Raw genomic sequence first — 19,415 nt, forward strand, 5'->3', positions numbered from 1 at the left:
TTCAAGACAGGGTAAAGTACTTTGGTATTTTATTATGATGCTTGCATGTGCATAAAACACACATCAACAGGCCCCATGAGGGAGGCAGTAAATCATGCTTAACAACATCCATAAAATTCTCAGACTACCTTCCAACAATACAAAAAGATATATATAGATGTTGGAAGATTAAAAAAATAAACAGAACTGAAAGCAGACAGCAAAGTATCTTGCAAGAGAATAAAGGATATATATAAAATAAAGAGCCAGTAGCAGACAACTTCATGCTAACAAATCCGAGATTTCTCATGTCTAGTATACAAGGCTACTAATGTTTTCTCATGTAAGGTTGAAATTTGATGCTTATGTATTTGCAACAGTACAAATAAAATATGTATAACATGGACAAAATTAACCAAGTCAACAAACCCAGCAGAAACAACCACTGCTAACAAGAATGAAAATTCATAAAGATTCAATAAATGAATAAAAAAGATCTTAAAATACATTGAAATAAAAAGTTAACGAACAGCCAAGTACAAGAAATAAAACATTGTAAACATCAAAAAAAACATGCTGTGCAGATCAAAAAAAATTGGCAGTGAAAACAATAATAGTAAATGTAATCCATCACAACATCTCCACAAAGAATTGTAAACAAGCACTTCCATCGGGAAACCATACTACCTGTTGCACATATGAATGATCACACTTTGAAGCTATAATGTGAGCAAGAATAGACATTGCTCCAATAGTGGCTCTTGCTGCAACTGGTATTACAGACAGCTTCTCAAGTGCCATTGCCATCATATCAAAAATTGGTCCAGGATCTCCAACCTATGAGACAAATTCACATGCTTTATCAGAAAAATCTTGTCTACTAGCTTACCGAGATATGAACTGAACCCTAATAAACAACAAAAAGAGAAGACTCGGATAATGCTTGATAGGCATAAAAGTCAATGCAATAATGGTAAATTCAAACATACAGAACAATACCCCAAGGCATATCTTAAGTTGCCATAGAATCAAATATGAAATCAAGAAAGAGATAATTCTATCAAGCATCATTGCCATTGACACAGCAGAAAAGCACAGATTGAAATTACATCCATTACAGGAAAGCCATGTGCCTTGACCCAAGAACCAGACCAAATACAACCTTTATTTCTACAAGCTACCAATGCCATCCAAACCAGTTTTAAAATAGGTATATATTCAAATTTTCCAGTGTACCCGTTTTATGAGTTCCGTAAGACATTCTTCAATAGCATCCTGGAGAGAAGCATTCCAATTAACCTCCAGTGGACCTATTGCCTCCATTGTGGCTTGAAGACTTTTATGTAGATGTCTGCATAGATCACTGATTGCACCAACTTCAGCAACTGTCGGTTTTGATCTGGCTTGCCTAGCCAAAATAGCAGCAATCTCAACAATGTCGGTTTTCATCTGAGGTTGGTGTACTACACTCTTGTTGTCCAGGTGTCTGATAAGAGCAGCCAAAAGCAAGTGATCATTTCCTGCAACAGACCACAAAATCTCTCAGAATTTGGAAATAGTTATATCCTATAAGATGCAAATCCAAAGAATATTCATATGCTCTCAATTTACCACTCAAATTGCATTCTACTCTCAAGACTACTTCTTTATTCAAAAAAGGGGACCAAATTGTATGCATGTGTACAGGATTTGCATGATTTGGTTCTTTTCACCAGTTGTACTTATCCCCTTCAAAGAATTCCATCTATTAGCTGATACATAATAGTAAAAGTGAAAATAATATAGCAACATTTTCCCATCTCTGCATTATAACCATAATTTCCTATATGTACACATTTAATAACTTGTGATTTCATGAGATCAGTAGGAATTCCAAACTAGACTTTTAACATAGAAAAGTAGTAGGATTTGCTAGATTTAGGAGCTACAGTTTTTATTTCAGACAACTTGCATTCAATCTTTCAAATATAGGATTATAGACTTCATTAGATGTAAATTTCCTAGACTTCAGGCCACATTACACAAAATGTTGCGCATGAAAATAACTAATCCACAGTTTGTCATTCACAGATCAAATTTCAGTAAGTTACCTGCATTTCAGCTCTTATTGTGCAAACAGTTTGTCTTCCTTAATCCTTGAGAGAATAGTTTCCTATATACCTTTATGGCATCTTCTCTAAGATACAACTCTTTGTTCATGTTAAAAACTCGCATTATCTTATACTTCTAAGTTCTGACATGGAAACCAAGTCTTTTGTTGAATATGAGCAATCCCTCATTGAACTGTTCATCAGTGATCCAATTTAATCCTCATAGCCTTCTGCTAAACACAGTATGAGACATGCAATTTATTCTGCATTGGTTGTAGACCTACGTTACCTGAGGACGCGTCCCCGAGCTAGAACCCCCCGTCCCCGTACCAGGGATGTTTCAGAGACACTTGGCCGTCCCCAAAATTGCAAAATCTATGGAAAACGTCCCAGAAACTTGGGGACGGCAGTGATTCTCAAAGGGGACGTCCCCCCATCCATAGGACGTCTGTGACTTCCCCTAACTGCCGCAGGGACGGCCAGTCGTCCCCCTTTTCCCAGCACATTTAATTAAAATAAAAAGACTCAAATGCTCAAAATAAACATTTTTTTATTTTATTATAGATCTGTAAAACTGAATTTTCACTAATATGATGGGTAAACATGTCTGAATCACTTCCAAAAGCACTTAGAAATAATGAGCACCAGTCTGGTAATAACTTTCACAAACACTTAGAACTAGTAAGTGTTGTGAGGTATTCACACATCGCCCCATTGCAAATGGGGACCCCCACTCTTTTGCTTAGTTGGTAGTGTCGAGTCTTAGCTATTAGCCTTTGCATTAAGAGGTATAGGAGCTTCAAATGGCCTGGAGTCAGGTGAATAGCCTTGTGTGAAATGTGAAGTAAGTGAGCAAGTTTATAAGGTTTACATACCATGTCGGTTGATTGAAGTTGCCCACTTCATGTTGAGTAATAGATGAGTGAGTTTTCCTTGAGTCTTTCGCTTGAGAATTGGTGTGTGAGTTTGAGTAATTGAATGAATCACTCTAAGGATTGAAATCTTGTGCAGTGCAGTGATTAATAAGGTCATTTGTAATCCGCCTCATCTCTAAGTCTTCTATTTTTAAACTTCATGACTTCACAATTTGAAGCAAACTTCATGTTTCAGGGATTTGGAGCAAACTTCAAGTGTGAGATATTTGGAGCAAACAACTTGACAACTTCATGACTTAGTGCTTTGGAGAGAACTTCATGTGTTTTGGCTTTTGGAGCGAAATTCGTACTTCAGCAGTTGATGATTTGGAGCGAACTTCAGCAGTTGATGATTTGGAGCAAACTTCCTCAATGAGCACACATGAGTAAACTTCACCTTCAAGCCTTCATGAATGAAGTTGGAATAGAGGAGAGAAGTATGTTGGATAGCATTTCACATTGAATGGATTCAACTTGAAGCCAAACTTCACGACTTAGCAATTCCAAGCAAACATCATGACTTCCAGTTTTGAAGCGAACTTCATGTTGGAGTGTTTTGGAGTGAACTTCATGTTTCCACCTCTTGGAGCGAAGTTGAACTTCATGTTTGAGCAAATTGGAGCAAAATCCTTTACTTCATGAACTGCTAAGATGGAGCGAAACACAAACTTCATGACTTGACCAAGAGGAGCGAAGTTGATAACTTCATTGGGTTTTGGAGCGAAGTTGACAACTTCATGAATTGGTGTTTTAGAGCGAAGTTCATGATCTCACAAGTTGAAGCGAAGTTTACACTTCATGAATTTAGCAAGTGGAGCGAAAATTATACTTCATAACTTGAGCTTTTGGGGCGAAATCCTAACTTCATGACTTTGCATAGTGGAGCGAAATCCTAACTTCATGACTTTGCATAGTGGAGCGAAATCCTAACTTCATGAGTTAGCATCTTGGAGCGAACTTCATGTGTTCGATTCTTGGAGCAAAATTCTTGTTCAAGCAGTTCCAAGCAGACTTCAAGAGTTGCACATTAGGAGTGAAATTCTTCATATTGAAAGTGGAAGTATGAAGGGAATATAACAAGTGCTTATTTCGTGATCAAACATTCAAGAGTGAACTTCATAAGTTAGACATTTGGAACGAAATCCTCTACTTCATGAGTTGCTGAGTTGGAGTGAAATCCTTACTTCATGACTTGGCAAAGTGAAGCGAACTTCATGAATTACCACTTTAGAGTGAAATCACAACTTCATGAATTAAAGGATTGGAGCGAAGTTGAACTTTAGGTTTGACTGTTTTGGAGTGAACTTCATGCAAAATACACTTCATGAATTAAGCTTTTGAAGCGAACTTCATAAGATGGGGATTTGGAGCGAATTTTGCCTTCAAGCATTCATGAATGGAAATTGGAAATAAAGGAATGAAGCAAATTTGACATGAGTTGATGAGATGAATGAATTTCATGAGTTGGTGAGATGAATGGCAACTTCATGAGGTGACAATTTGGAGCGAACTTCATGTTTGGGAGATTTAGAGCAAAGTTCATAACAAGAACACTTCATAACTCAAGGATTTGTAACGAATTTCACATAAGCAAGCTTCACCCAAACGAACTTCGTGAGTTAGAAATCATGAGCAAACCTCATAAGTCGGAAGGGAAAGACAAACCTAATGAGCAAGATGAGAGAAACAACTTCATGGGGACACCAACTAGAGCGATCGTCATCATCAAAAGCTTCATGAGCGAATATCAACTTCGTGAATCAAGCTTCATGAGCGAATTTCATGTTAAACCTTATGATTTGATCTACATTAACAACTTAATGACCTCAGTGAAGTGAGTGACTTCAAAGACAAGGGCAACTTAATGAACATCAAGGGTGGAGTAAACTTCAAGAGCTCCTTCTACGAGCAAAAATCAACTTCAAAGTGCTCCTTCATTAAGGCGAATTCCTCTAGATCTTCTAATCAAACCTACAAAACACATAAAATCAAGAGATATATCAAGCTAAGAAGAACTATATCAAAAGTTATATATTATGTATTTGATATCATGTTTGTTTTGTTTTGCAGATGAGAGAGGATGATGATTCCAAAGCGAAAAGATTGTAAGACCTACATCACCGTGCAAGAGGAGAAACTTCACACCTAAGAGGAATTTCAACCTTCCCCATACCATGGAGACATGAAGAGATCAAAGGAGTGCGAAAGAGAAGCTATACAATCACTCTAAGGCAAGCGAGGATGAAGGAAGGACTCAGTTACCTCAATACATCCCATCACCACTACTTCAAGCAAGCTTGTAATGTTGAGTATCAAGCAATGATTCATGATGATGATCTATCAAGCCTTCAAAATGTGAGTTGAGGTGGAATCCTAATCATCGTCCCAACCATTACTTCCACCAATTAGAGGAGGTCCACATCAGCATGTCTCGATGCAATGTATCTGACTCACCAGTGAAGGCACAAACGTATCTGACTCACCAATGAAGGCACAAACTCCAAGGCACCTAGCCCTAATATCTATTGGTCCACATTTTCTAAATGTAATTTTCTCATTGGCTAAGGAGAGTTTGTTGTAACAAACCCTAATTAGGGATTTTATTGTAAAATCCTGGCCATCGATGGAGATTCAATCCTGGCCATTCATTGTAAATGAGCTCTCTATAAAAGCTCAGACTCTTCATTTGTAAAGGTTAATAGTTGGTTAATAGTCAATAGTTGGAGAATAGCTAATAGTTAGGAGAGAATAGAATAGCAATTAGAATAGAGGTAGATTAGGAAAGGGAAGAATTGTTGGTATGACTTGTAAATGAGATACTCTTTTCATTGAAGTTATGGTGAAATTTGTTATTTCAACAAGCCTCATGGTTCTACTTCTCAATTTATTTTCATGTTGATTATATTGAATGGAAGAAGTTGTTGAATGTATTCATGTGGAATCTGCTCAGTCCATACCAATAGCCTCTTACTGATTGTGAGAGTGCCTTGTGTGGTCAACTGGATTGATATGAGCTTAACTTTGAATCATTCTACACTCATTGCTTATGCATTAACTTGAATGGTAATCGATGTTTGAGGGTATTGATTCGAATATCTTTAAAATATCCTTAGAAGATTGCACTGAGCTTGTGTCAAATTGTTCGAGTTGATGGTGAGACCTGGCTCGGTAGGATTCCATATAGTCATTCATCCATGTTCTTACATTCTAGGCCTTCGAATAGATTCGCTCAACACTTCGTCTTTTGCCATTTTTTCAATTCAAGTTGGTATAGGACAAAGAGCATCGCCAGATTAAATATCAAATGATCAAGTTCCAGCAAATCAAGCATTCAGGCATTCGAATGTAAGTCCCCTTATGATTCCAGCATAATCACATCAACCAACAGAAGTTATCCACACGTAGTGACCCTACATTCATGAACCTTGGAGTCGTCTCAAGTGATCCTTAAGCTAATCTTCAGCATTTGAGAGATTTTGTTCAAGAGAGGATAAGATACTTATGGTATTTTATTCTGTGTTCACATGTGCGTAAAAAACACATCAACAGGTAGTGCGTAAAAAAGTGGTTGCATGTCTACAATATTGGACTTTTCATTGATATGAAAGGTAAACAAGTCTGAACCATAGCCAAAAGCACTCAAAAATATGAATAACAACTTGGTAATAAATTTCAAAAACAACCAAAACCTTGTAGTGCATAAAGAAGCGGTTGTAGGTCATAATAGTAATGGAAGACTATCAAAATATCCTCCAACCAGAAAGAAACAATGAACTACATGCAAACAACTGCTGGCATATTGACAATGAATTTTCAATTAAGAATGCATATTGAGTATTGACAATGAATTCTGAATTATGAATGCATATTGAGTATTAACAATGAATTATGAATTATGAATGCTGAATGCATATTGAGTATTGACAATGAATTCTTAACACAAATGTGGTATGTTAAGGTTCTATAATGTACATATACCTGCTTTATCCATGTTTTCGTATGAATATAATGTATATATACATGCTTTATCTATTTTTTCATATATACATTTGAAATTTCTCTATATATTTTAAATCTTCCCTTTATTTTATATAGCCGTCCCCCTGTCGTCCCCAAAATTGGCAAAAAAGAATTCTGTCCCGGAAACTCGTCCCACCATCCCCTGCCGCCCCTGTCCCCCTGCCGCCCCTGTCCCGGAAACTCAGGGTAACATAGTTGTAGAAAGACTCATTTCTCTAAGTAATTAAGTTGAAGATGTAGAACTTTCTCTTTTTAGTTATTGCAACTTCATTCTGTTGACCAACAGTAAGAAATTACTCCAACTATGCAGTCAACACTTCCTTGGTCATTCAGTAGACAAAAATTGAAAATCAGTTGTGATGGTGTGGGAGAGTATGGCAGACAATAGTTGAATATTTTTTAGCTATTATTTCTTTTTGATAGAATAATAAAATAAATATAGAAAACCCAATTAGAGATTTACCCAATCATAAGATATATGATTACTTGTTGTTAGCTCAATTAGAAGAGAAATCCTTCCTCAAGTTTGACTAATACATTACCGTAAAACTAAAGTTTGGTGACAAAAGGAAAAATTAAAAGTTCTCAAGGGTTGTATGGTTGCTTTTTCTTAAGAGTCTATGCAAATAACTTAGCTGAAGATCTTTCCGAAAACACATGATTGGATTATCTAATTATATTGAAAATTTAAATTAAATGAGTAACTATGATAATATGATCAACTCACTAACATTGTATTATAACAAATTCTCTTCCGTTGCCATAATTTAAAGTTAAACAGATAAATGGGCTCACTTCGGGTTCAAGAACATTGTTTCCACATAAATGCTCAAGTCTTAAGTCATTTCTTTGAAGCAGTTGTATTCAAGGACTTCCCAAATCACAAAAACAAAAAAATCACTTGATCCACTTTTTACAATGCTTTCCTGAAACTAACTGCAGAAAACATATACCTGTACCCTCCATCAAGTATGACATATCACGAAGAACAGAGATAGCCAATCCATGCTCAGGAGACCAGTGCTTTCCAGTATCAAAGTACTGAAATATGGGTTCTAGGACATAGCGTACTGTAGTTGTCTCTTTGGCCAGTCTAACCATATTTTGAATACAAATTTGAGACCACACCTTAGGTGTTTCCATCTCTTCCCTAAAATAAAAAATCAATATGAATAGAAAACTGTTAGTTTGTGGTTGAACATAAATTTTAGATAACTGCAGATTCCTTAAAGAAAGAGCAAATATTGTGGCAAAGTAACTCAACATTATCTGAGCATTTTTAATCATTAGAAAAGATAAGGCTCTTTTTCATATAAACATACAATAATAAACCACTTCAAAAATAAGTGCAAATGTGAGAAAAAGATTATAACTTGATGAGGATATCTTATATCTAATTCCTCCTTGTAAATATCTCCACATTGTTAAATTCATCTTTTCACTACCCTCATACACTAAAGAATATTAATAAATAAAAACAAATTATGATATTGCTATCAGGATTCAACTGTGTAGTTTTTAAGTCAAACTCATTGACCCATGTTTCATGAGTAGTGATTCACAAGAATCCATCTCTCATGAGAATGAATGGTCCACTTAGCACTCATTGCATCTAGGTGATGCTCAAAATAAAGCATTGGTCCATCTTAGGAGGTCATCCATCCCAGTACTACTCCAACTCAAGCGCACTTAACCATGGAGTTTCCTCCAAGGTTAAACCGACTTAGCTTGTAACCCCATTTGCAAAACCTTCAGCAAGCGTTGTACCTTATAAACCATTCATTTTAGAGTCCCTTTAGCTCATCAATTGATAAGTAGGAGATATTTTCCAGCAGGTCAAATTATAACATTGCTATCAAGGTTCAACTATGTAGCTTTCGAGTCAAACTCATTGACCCATGTTTCATGAGTAGTGGTTCACAAGAATCTTTGGTAGGAATGTTCTTTGGGTTCTTTGGTAGGAATATTTGTAGCTTGTTTTGGTATACCCAAACGTTTGTTACTGAAAAGAGGCTCCGAATGTTTTAATTCAGATATTGGCTTGTTTGGCGCTCCATTTGATTTAAATTACATGACAAAGATTGAGTACTCCAGCAAGATTGAAAATTGATCACACACTTGTATAAAAACGGGCAATATTATATGAATTAGATGAAGAACTTGTAAATATAAACAGTCAATACTTCATTGCCTTCTTCTAAAATCATGTTTAAGTTGATTACCTTGTTAGTGTAGATGGATTTTTTATATGAGGTCTGGGATTTCCTGAGGCACAATTTGGCAGAGAATCTCCACCCCTCCCCTCACATCTGAGAACTTCCTTCACCCAATTATGAGGTGAGTCACTTCTTTCCTGGTTACGACCTGGATCAACAGTAGGAACACGATAATTGTCCAAAGTAACAGAGACAATCTGCCAAGTCATAACAAGAATCGATGTCAAAATTACTTTTCCTCACAAAAACATATAAATGGAACATGATTGATCTAATAATTATAATAACATAAAGATTAAAATTGAATACAAATCAAGACATTCTACCAATTACTGTAAGCTTGTTATATAAGAACAGGCCTCATTTTCAAGGTAAACCTTTAAACCTTACCCACATTAACCTTTGAGGCATCCAATTATAACTTTAATAGCAAATAAAATTTGGGCAGAACAACATATCAATAAAATGCTTTTTTTAAGATAGATAAAGTAATGTCCCCTTTTGGCATATTCTTTAAAATAATTAAATTCACTCAAGATATAATAATAGTTTTATCAAGGATTGCAATCTATATAAATATATTCAAGTCAATAAATCATAGCACAATACCCAAGTTGATCAAATTATGAATTCTTCATACCTTGCGAATCTGCTGAGCTAAAAGACCCCATCCATAACTCAGCAGTGATAAAAAAGGACCCCGTCCCTAGTTTGTCAAAGGTAGGAAGACCTTGTTCTTATAAACCCTAGCTCACCCCGCAAGCCCAAACCCCGTCCGATGACAATACCCAAGACACTGTCACTAGCTTGCCAAGGGTAGGAAAAGACCCTGTCCTTCCAAACCTTAGCCTATCCTGTGGCCAGCCACTATCCAGTTCACAAGTACTAACTAGAATTCAAAACTCATGACTCGGTATATTTGCTTGACTATTAGCAAACTTCTACGTTCCTGGGTACTCAGAGATTGTTTATCCATTGCATCAGCTGACACGTCTCAATGTCCCGGATCAGCATTCATGCACATGCCTCCAACACACCGAGGCATGGGGTTTGCTCTGTACCACCCCCCGCCTTTCCATTCAAGATTGAGATCAGTGCTAGTTTGCTCTTGGTGCCGCGCTCAGGTGGGTCAGTGGCTGCCTATCAGATTGAAAATCAATCCCTTGAATAATATTTGAATATTTTTTGAAAGAATTTCTGAAATTATATGCATTCCTGAGTGAATTTTGGAATTCTGCCTTGAATTGATGAATTGAATTATAAATTGATGCTTGATTGATTGTTAATTGATTTGTGTCCTGCTGTTCCAAATTCATTTTCTGGGTTGATATGAACTGAAGTTTTGTTTTGAATCCCTTCTAGATGATGATCTCTTCCAACAAAAATCAATTTCTCTTTTATATCTCTTCACAGCAGAGGTTGCAGCTCTCCTTACTATCTCTTTGTTAGTAGTCACACTCCATAATGGAATGCTGCCTTTTGTTTACTTTACCTACTATTTAATTTAATAATAGCTGCCACTAATTAATCTCAGTCAACCCTTTGCTTGACATTTTAATTCCTCTTAATTCCAGACGACCTTTTTATTCAATCACTGCCCTTTTTTACCTATGTTGGCCCTATCATTCCTTAAATTTTATAGCCTAAGTTTATTATTTATAACTGTCTGCAATCTTCCTCTATAAATACTACAATATAAACTGGTAATTAGTGGTGCGTGACAGTCCGCCCTTCCCTAGATTGCTTGTCCTCAAGTAATTTCGCATTGAGATGATCATGGAGAGAGTGTTCAAGATGAATCTCAATAAGAAATGGTTTGGTCATTGAAACTTCTAAATTTCTTAGGAATCATTTTATTAAGATCTATTTCACAAGTCGACTTCTGCTGCACTACTCAAATATTATCACTATTAGAATATTTAATTATATTTTAGTCACCTATATTTAGTTCCTTGTTTAATGGTCATTTAGCTTTTTAGTTAATTAGCTTTTAAACTTTATTTAGCATTAAGCTTTTTCTTTTTAGTTAATTAGCTTTTAAGCTTTATTTAGTGTTTAGCTTTTTAGTAGTTCACTTTAAACGACTTGTTCTTAATTTAGAACGTCGTCTTGTAATCTCTATATATACGCTTGTATATTGTTGAATACATCATCCGATTATTGAATCATTCATTCAGTTTATTTTTCATGGTATCAGAGCAGGTCGATGGGATTCTTTAAAGTTTGGCGAGTTTTTTAATAAAAATTCATGGCCTCTTTCGGGAATATTTTCCAGATTTTTTTTTTATTGTTTTTTAATTAAAAAAACGATTTTGCTTTTTAGAAGGCTTTTTGAGGGTTTCTGGTTTGTGGGCAAATTTCTGTGTTGGGCAGCAGTTCATGTTTTTTTTTTAGAGTTCTAGAGATTTTCGGGCCTGCAACCTGGAGTTATTTTTTTGCAGATTGAAAATTTTCCTAAGGTTTCTGCAATTTTCGACTAGGGTTTTGACCATTCAATTCAAGTCGAAATTTTATTTTGCTTGCAGATTCTTGGTGGATTTTTCGAGACCTCAACTAGGTCATCGTCAGATTTTTTGGGTGCATCGTTTTTCGTGCCTCGATTTTTTAGCCGTCAAATCTTCATTTTGATTTCAGATTCTTGGTGGGTTTTTCGAGATCTTTTCTGGGTTGGTCTCAGATGGGTGCCTTGTTTTCCGCACCTCAAATTTTGTGCCAACAAATTTGCCTTGGAATTTAAAAACAGTTCACAATTTCTGCTATTTCTATGGACGTTGGGATTTTTGTTTTTTTTTGGGCACCATTTATGCTGTTTTAAATGTGCAGAAAATTTTAATTTTTGGGTTTGGTTCCAAACCTCGAAATTTGCGCCTTAGAATTCGTGCCAAAATTCTCCTCCAGGGTTTCAGATTTTTTGTGCAGTTGCTTCTATTCTGATTTCTTTTTAAATCAGATTCTTCTGTCTTTTGCTTTCACTCAATTGACCTTGATCAACCTCGATTTCCGTGATGGCATCATTAACCAATGTTCTCAATTTTTCAGTATCGTTGTCTTGATCAAATTGTTTTGGGCAAGGAATCTCGTCCTACAACAGCAGGTGATGATCAAGACAAACATGATGTGAAGAATCGAGAGGTTGTCATGCTTATCAAGTTATCCGTCACGGATGATCAAATCCCTCAGGCGCCTTCAGGTAAAACAGCTAAAGAGATCTGGGATCTCTTAAAGGATCTTCATGAAACGTCCGACAAGAGCCGAGCTTTCCTCTTGAAGAATATGCTGGTTTCTATCATGATGGATGACAAGACATCTATCCAAGCACATCTTACGAAGATCAAGGAGATTTGTGACCAGTTAAAAGCTATTGGTCGTACCATGGTGGAAGAGGATATGGTAGTGATCACGCTAAAAAGTCTTCCCCTATCTTACGAGCATTTCATTGACACGCTCAATATCTCTTCTACTAGTGTTGATTTGAAGTTTCCCGATCTTTGCACCAAGCTTCTATAACAAGATAGATGGAAGCAACAGTTTGGTAGTAACAGTGTCAGTGCGGAACAAGCTTTTACTGCCAAGGAAAAGGGCAAAGGTGATTGCTCACAGCAGAAAAGATAGCACAACTCTAAGGAGGGGTTCACGCAAAGATTCACATGTCACTATTGTGGTAGATCTGGGCATATCCAGAAGTTCTGCAGAAAGAGGTTGGTTGATCAAAAGTCCAACCAGGGAGGGTCTCAGGAGCAGGTACAGGCTCATGTTGCAGAGCATTCTGAAGAGAAGGAGGAGTCAACCTTCTATGCTTTTTGATTTTGTCATTGGTTGGGTTTTCTGATTTTTCTCCACAAACAAAAAATCATGGGAGGGTTTTGCTTGATTTTTCCTCAAAAATCAGCGAGTGTTGTTTTACCACGTGATGTCTGCTATTTTGTCGCGTGAGGTTTGTTGTTTTACCACGTGATGTTTGGTATTTTACCACGTGATGTTGTCTGGTGTTTTCCTGCATGATGTCTAATGTTTTACCGCGTGATGTTTGGTGTCTTACCACGTGGTGTTTTGGTTCTTGCCATGCAAAGTTTTAGGGTTTTGTTCGATTTTTTCCACAAAAATCGTTTCAAGGGTTTTACCATTTTTTTCCACCAAAATGATGATTTGTATCTTCAGTTTTGGAGGGTTTGCCGATTTTCTTCAAAATCATGGTTTCAGGTTTCAGTTTGGTTACCCAAAGTCAAGTTGAATGGATTTTGGTATTCTTGGTCATTAACACTTTTCAGATCCAAGGAGGGTCTCCACCACAGCAGAGTGTTCTTTTCATTTGTGATCAAAAGACCTGCAGTGTCTTCTGTAGGGTAATTAGTAGATAGAATGACCATTAAGGGAGGGTATTAGAATATTTAATTATATTTTAGTCACCTATATTTAGTTCCTTGTTTAATGGTCATTTAGCTTTTTACTTAATTAGCTTTTAAGCTTTATTTAGCATTTAGCTTTTTCTTTTTAGTTAATTAACTTTTAAGCTTTATTTAGTGTTTAGCTTTTTAGTAGTTCACTTTAAACGACTTGTTCTTAATTTAGAACGTCGTCTTGTAATCTCTATATATACACTTGTATATTGTTGAATACATTATCCGATTATTGAACCATTCATTCAATTTATTTTTCAATCACAAGTTGCAAATTTGAACAAGGATATATTTTTGCCTTTGATTCAAAAGTGAGTAATCCCACAATAACACCAAGAATTGGAAATTTGTAAGGTTGGTAATTTTAAGACAAGTTTTCTCTCATTCTCTAAGAAAAGGAACAAGGTCATCTTGTAATTGCATGGCATCAATCGTATTTGCAAGAAATTTATTGGTTGGCCCTATGTTTGTACAATGTCATGGATATCTATTCAAGTCAAGGAAAGGGATGAACTCTTTGTATGTTAAGATGAGGATTAGAAGCATGACACACATCTATGACCTTAAATGTGATCCTTTACTTCTGAATGCTTTAATATCCTTTTAGTCCACCTTCAAAATTCTTCTTTCCTTTCATTGATTAATTTAGGATCAAGGGGTGGTTATCATAAAGGTCTTTTCTTGTTCTAGAAATCTTGTTCGTTATATTCTCCTTCATTAAGGATGATGCAACTTCTAGACATCCATTTGATAGACCTTATAGAATTACTTCCTTACCATTATGTTGGAAACATAGTTCCATCTTTTGAAAATCTTGATAGAATCTACCTAGCAAATGTAGCCATTGAATGCCCAAGACCACATCCATATTTTCTATATTTACCACATAGAATTCTTCATTTATTTGGTGTCTCCCCAAGGTAATGCTTAGTTGCAGAATTCTTCATGTGCAAGGGTAGTAAATCCATCTGTCATGACTACCTTGAAACCTTCAAAGTCCTTGGCTTTTCATTTCCTTCTTGTTACTAGACCATCAATGAAGTTATGTGCAGTGCCACTATCAACAAGAACAATCACCTTTTGACCTTGTAGAACACTACAAATTTGCAGAAAATATCTTGGATTCTAGATCTTGCACATAATGTACTTTGCAGAAACTATGACTACCTTTTGGACTCTTGTGAAGAGAAGCATAAATCATTGTATTCTATAACTGATTTGCATGATCTACACAACCAGTTTTAGTCATTTTTACATATTAGTTAATTTCCTTTTGCCTTTTTCTCTCCGTACAACGATTTTCTCTATTACAAAGAAAATGATTGAAACAGTTTGCTTTGTCTCCTCCTTGCACCTTTTTTCACATAAAAATGGATAAAAGTTAAAACAGAATTAAGATTGCCTCAAAGCTATAAGAAAGGGATACTGGTACAAATTTTTATTCTCCGCTTTAAACATATCAAACATTGGTAAAAGCTGATATTCACAGATGACCTAGAATGCATTTCAAGCACCGTATATGCATAAATTACAAATAATCAACAGCATACTCACATCATCAAAAGCAGCTGAAATGTGTGAACATTCCCCCATCAACCAGACCTGTAGCATGTACATACATAATAAAATATTGATTTTACTCATTGCAGATTCAACTGATCAAAAATTAACTTATAGGAATTTCATAGTAGAGATGTCCAACAAACAAAAGAATTTCAAACAGGTTTTACATAAAAACCAAATGGCTTCATACAACTGATTACTAATTTACTACAACCCAAAATAATTCAACTTACCATAGCAGAAAGAGCCTGTAGACCAGCAGCTCTTAGACGTCGACATCTACTGTATTCTCCATTCTCATGAGCAAGCCCACAGAGCTTAGATAGCAACCCATTCAAATTATGCATGTATGTCCCATCTCTCTGTATTTATTACAAAATATTAGTAAATCCATAACATGAAGGTCTAAAATAATCTTAAGATAATGAACAAAGACAAGAGTAGTCTTAAAGTAATATTGTAATGTTTAGCTTATAATGGTCATTTAATTCGTTTAGTTAGTTTTTAGTAACTTTCTATTCTGTAAGTCAATATTTAAAATCTTTCTATTTTGTCTTTAGTTCTCGATCGTTTCAGTTATAGAAAGATCTTCTATAATTGCTTATATAAGAAGCATTCCTCTCCTTTGTTAATAACAATCAATTGTCATTTCATGGTATCAGAGCATAGGTTCATTTTTAGGCAATTTTTTTAATTAAAAAATTCATGGTCCATTTACCTAGAGAAGATTTTTTATCAGTTTTTTTAAAACAAAAATCATTGGGTTTTTTGGCAGATTTTTCTAGAATAATATTCGTGTTTTTTTCTGCTGCAAATCAAGGGTTTTTACCATAAAAGTTTTTGGACAATTTTTTCACAAAATTGTGTGTGAATTCTGCTTACAGCGTCACATCTAGAGTTTGACGATTTTTCCACAGAATCATGGTGCTGTTTTGCAGCAGCTTTTTGACAATTTTTGGACCAAATCATGGCTTTTCATCTTCGACAAAATTTTTGACAATTTTTAATAAAATCATGGTTTCTTGCAGCTTGCTTTGGGTCACACCTAGGGTTTCTAGAGTGAACGGTGTTCTTCTGCAAAAGTTTTTCACAATTTTTTTACAAAATCATAGGTGTTGGTATTTTTCTAAAGCAATGGAAGGTTTTCTACCTAGGTTTTTTTACGATGTTGGGCAAAATTGTGAATTTTCAAAACTGTGAAGGTTTTAATATGATTTTCCAAAAAATCGTGGGTTTCAATTTTTTTTACTTTTCATCAACAAAAATTAAAGGTGTTTGAAAAGCTGCATTTTATCTCGTTTTTCATGTCTTTGAATAGCAGGAGCGTTGGCTTTGTTATCCAACTCAGCTTGTTAGTAGGATGACCATTAAGGAAGGGTATTAAAGTAATATTGTAATATTTAGCTTATAATGGTAATTTAAGCCGTTTAATTAGTTTTTAGTAACTTTCTATGAAGAGCACACAGTTATACTATGATGGGGGGTGAATCAGTATAACAACATATTTTACCAATTTACACTTTTTCAACTTCAATCACAAGTATATAACTTATCTCATTAACATATTCATTTTATACCAACATTCATATGTGATCTAACTAATATGAACACATATATAACACAAGATATATGCATGGAAACCCTTAGGGGAGAAAACCACAGCAATAAATGCTTTTATATAATTCTTCTTTTACAATGTTTGTAGGCACTAACCTACTAGAGGCAACAACTCCCAAATCTGATTTTGTGAGCATCAACCCACTAGAAGTACCAACTCCCAATCTGAATTCTGTGAGCACCAACCCACTGGAAGCCCCAACTCCCACTTCAGAATTCGTGAGCACCAACCAATTTTACGTAAATCTGATTTTCCACCTTGACAATGTTGCTTCTACAACGGATGATGGATTCTATTCTTCTCAAATTTCCTTCTTCAAACTGCTATCACTTAATCATAAATCTGCCATGAATATAACTTTGAATTCCACATATAAACCCACTCAAAATTCTGCCGATAATCTCCTCATAATTCTATAGATCTTAGCAGAGTTCAGCCATAATGTAATTCCTTTTTCTCTCTCAAAGTCTGTAATAAGCCTTCAATTTCATTCTGCAATAATCTTCTTTTATTTTCACGTACTCATACACACCACTGTTTTCCCTTTTAGAACTATTATCACTGCATCATCTACACCTAAGACTGGATTCTCATCTTTATTTGTATCTTATCTTACCCACATGGAAGGGTCACGTCCATTTATATAACTTTATCCCTAACTCTTGATTATGACTTTGTTTTGATATTATATCGGTTGTGATTGCTGATTACATATCTTAATAGAAACATTTCAATATGTCTATTGGTTTTATCTTAATCTATAAACTTAGCCTTTGTTTATTCCATAAAAGATATTTTGACCATCAATAGATTATTTAATTTGCTACTTATGCATAGATCTAGATATCACCAATATTCATATTCTATGATTATCAATAATCTCAGAAAGTTGATTATATTTTCCTTTATATCTGAATTGAACACGTCTTCATGTTAATCGCTGATTCAGAGTCTTCTTTGTCTCAGTGCTATGTTACCATAAGTCTTTGATTACTGTCACTGATCAGTAATGAATTCTGTCATACATTAGTCGCTGATTACTGTAATTATTTCTTCCATGTAGTCAATTATCTCAGTCGACTTATCATTATCACCGTCTTTGTCTACAAATACACAATACTTCCTTAAAGAGTTAATCTTGTCCAATATGCCCAGCTTTATTATATCTTTGTAGACTGTTGGAATGAAAATATTTCTTTAGTGTTATCATTGACTGCTCATAATAAGAAGATCGCTGTCTACCTTATTTTGACTGCTCCATAATTAATTTCTGCCATTTCAATTAGAATCGCTGTCTCATATAATTGCTGCATCTCTTATCCATTGTATTTTTCATCATACCTTTTACGTTGAACGATTAAAATACTAACTGATTCTATTTAAATGAATCAGACATCATAAGAAATTATTTTTCTTTAACAGAAACAAATCGTATTTTTCTGATCTGAACCGCACCATGCAGAGGTTTACTAACTTGCTTTTCTGTAGCATCTTCTTTTGTAACCACCAAAGATGAAGTCACAACTCTGTTTATTACTTCCAGCCACATAAAAAAAACTTCCGCCACCATATTACATTGCTTCTGTGCTTATATTATTACTTATTATTGATGTATGATTGCTCTTAAAATTACTGCCATTTTACTCGATCATGGATAACTTTATCAGTATTTGTTGTGGTAAAGTCGCTGTATTTCTCACTTTATCTTCGTCATTTTATACCATACTCATTCTTATGAATTTTCCACCTTATATTCATTGAATCGCCATTGCTGTGATAGTGTAGTCGCTACCAAACATTTCCTGGAATCTTTCCTTAATCGTCATTCTTTGCTTTAACAAATTGTAGCCTTTTTTTTAATTTCTGTCATGTTTGGAATGTTGATCACTTGATCAGAATTATCAGTTATGATTCACGGCATGTAAGAAACAATTCCTCTGAAGAAATAAGAATGTAAGTCGACATAATCTCAAAATGGAATGTTGAGATCCTATTCCACTTAACAATTGATCAACGTCCTCCGCAAGCTCTGAATGTAGATTAATCAATTCACTGCAGATTGGGAATGTTATTTAACCTTTGCTTATGCCAGCATGATCATATTGTTGTTTGCTCAAGTTTCACCACTTATTAGTAACAATGAATATGAAAAGAATGTGAACATGATTAGAACAGTATTGATGATTGTGATACCAAACATAAATAAGAGTTTGGACTTCTAGAGTGACTTCGGCTATAACCATCACTGTGGCTGTATCTGCTATGGCTATGTTTGTGCCTCGAACCCACAATCTATCTGTCTCCTGTCCACGCCCTTCTCTATACTCCATGCTAATAACTATGGAACAAATCAATGCATGAGTGCCAAATAGGATGACAAGTGTATTTGCCTTAATAATCGCTGTTGCCTTTTATCATTGTTTAAACATAATAACATCATTGTTTGCAGACTGTAATACATTCTCATTACTTTTATTACAATGATCTTCTCATCTTTGTCATCAATGATGAAGCCTATAATCTTCTTACCTTCTTGACATCAATGACAACATTTCCAACATTCTATTCTGTAAGTCAGTTAGTTAGTATTTAGAATCTTTTTATTTTGTCTTTAGTTC

The 19,415-nt window shown here is 35.1% G+C and overlaps 1 protein-coding gene across 1 annotated transcript in view; it reads right to left on the minus strand.

The window, feature by feature from the left end:
• LOC131065516 (protein SEMI-ROLLED LEAF 2) overlaps positions 1 to 19,415 on the minus strand; it is a 198,064-nt gene that overhangs the window by 125,155 nt on the left and 53,494 nt on the right. Inside the window, exons 6-11 of the mRNA XM_058000022.2 lie at positions 15,413 to 15,541; positions 15,171 to 15,218; positions 9,226 to 9,416; positions 7,957 to 8,153; positions 1,216 to 1,499; positions 667 to 816 (exon numbers count right to left, since the gene is read on the minus strand). Of these exons, the coding sequence (XP_057856005.2) occupies positions 667 to 816; positions 1,216 to 1,499; positions 7,957 to 8,153; positions 9,226 to 9,416; positions 15,171 to 15,218; positions 15,413 to 15,541 (999 nt within the window). The remainder of the gene's footprint in view (positions 1 to 666; positions 817 to 1,215; positions 1,500 to 7,956; positions 8,154 to 9,225; positions 9,417 to 15,170; positions 15,219 to 15,412; positions 15,542 to 19,415) is intronic.

Source organism: Cryptomeria japonica, chromosome 4 (assembly GCF_030272615.1).
Source record: "Cryptomeria japonica chromosome 4, Sugi_1.0, whole genome shotgun sequence".
Taxonomy (NCBI): Eukaryota; Viridiplantae; Streptophyta; class Pinopsida; order Cupressales; family Cupressaceae; genus Cryptomeria; species Cryptomeria japonica.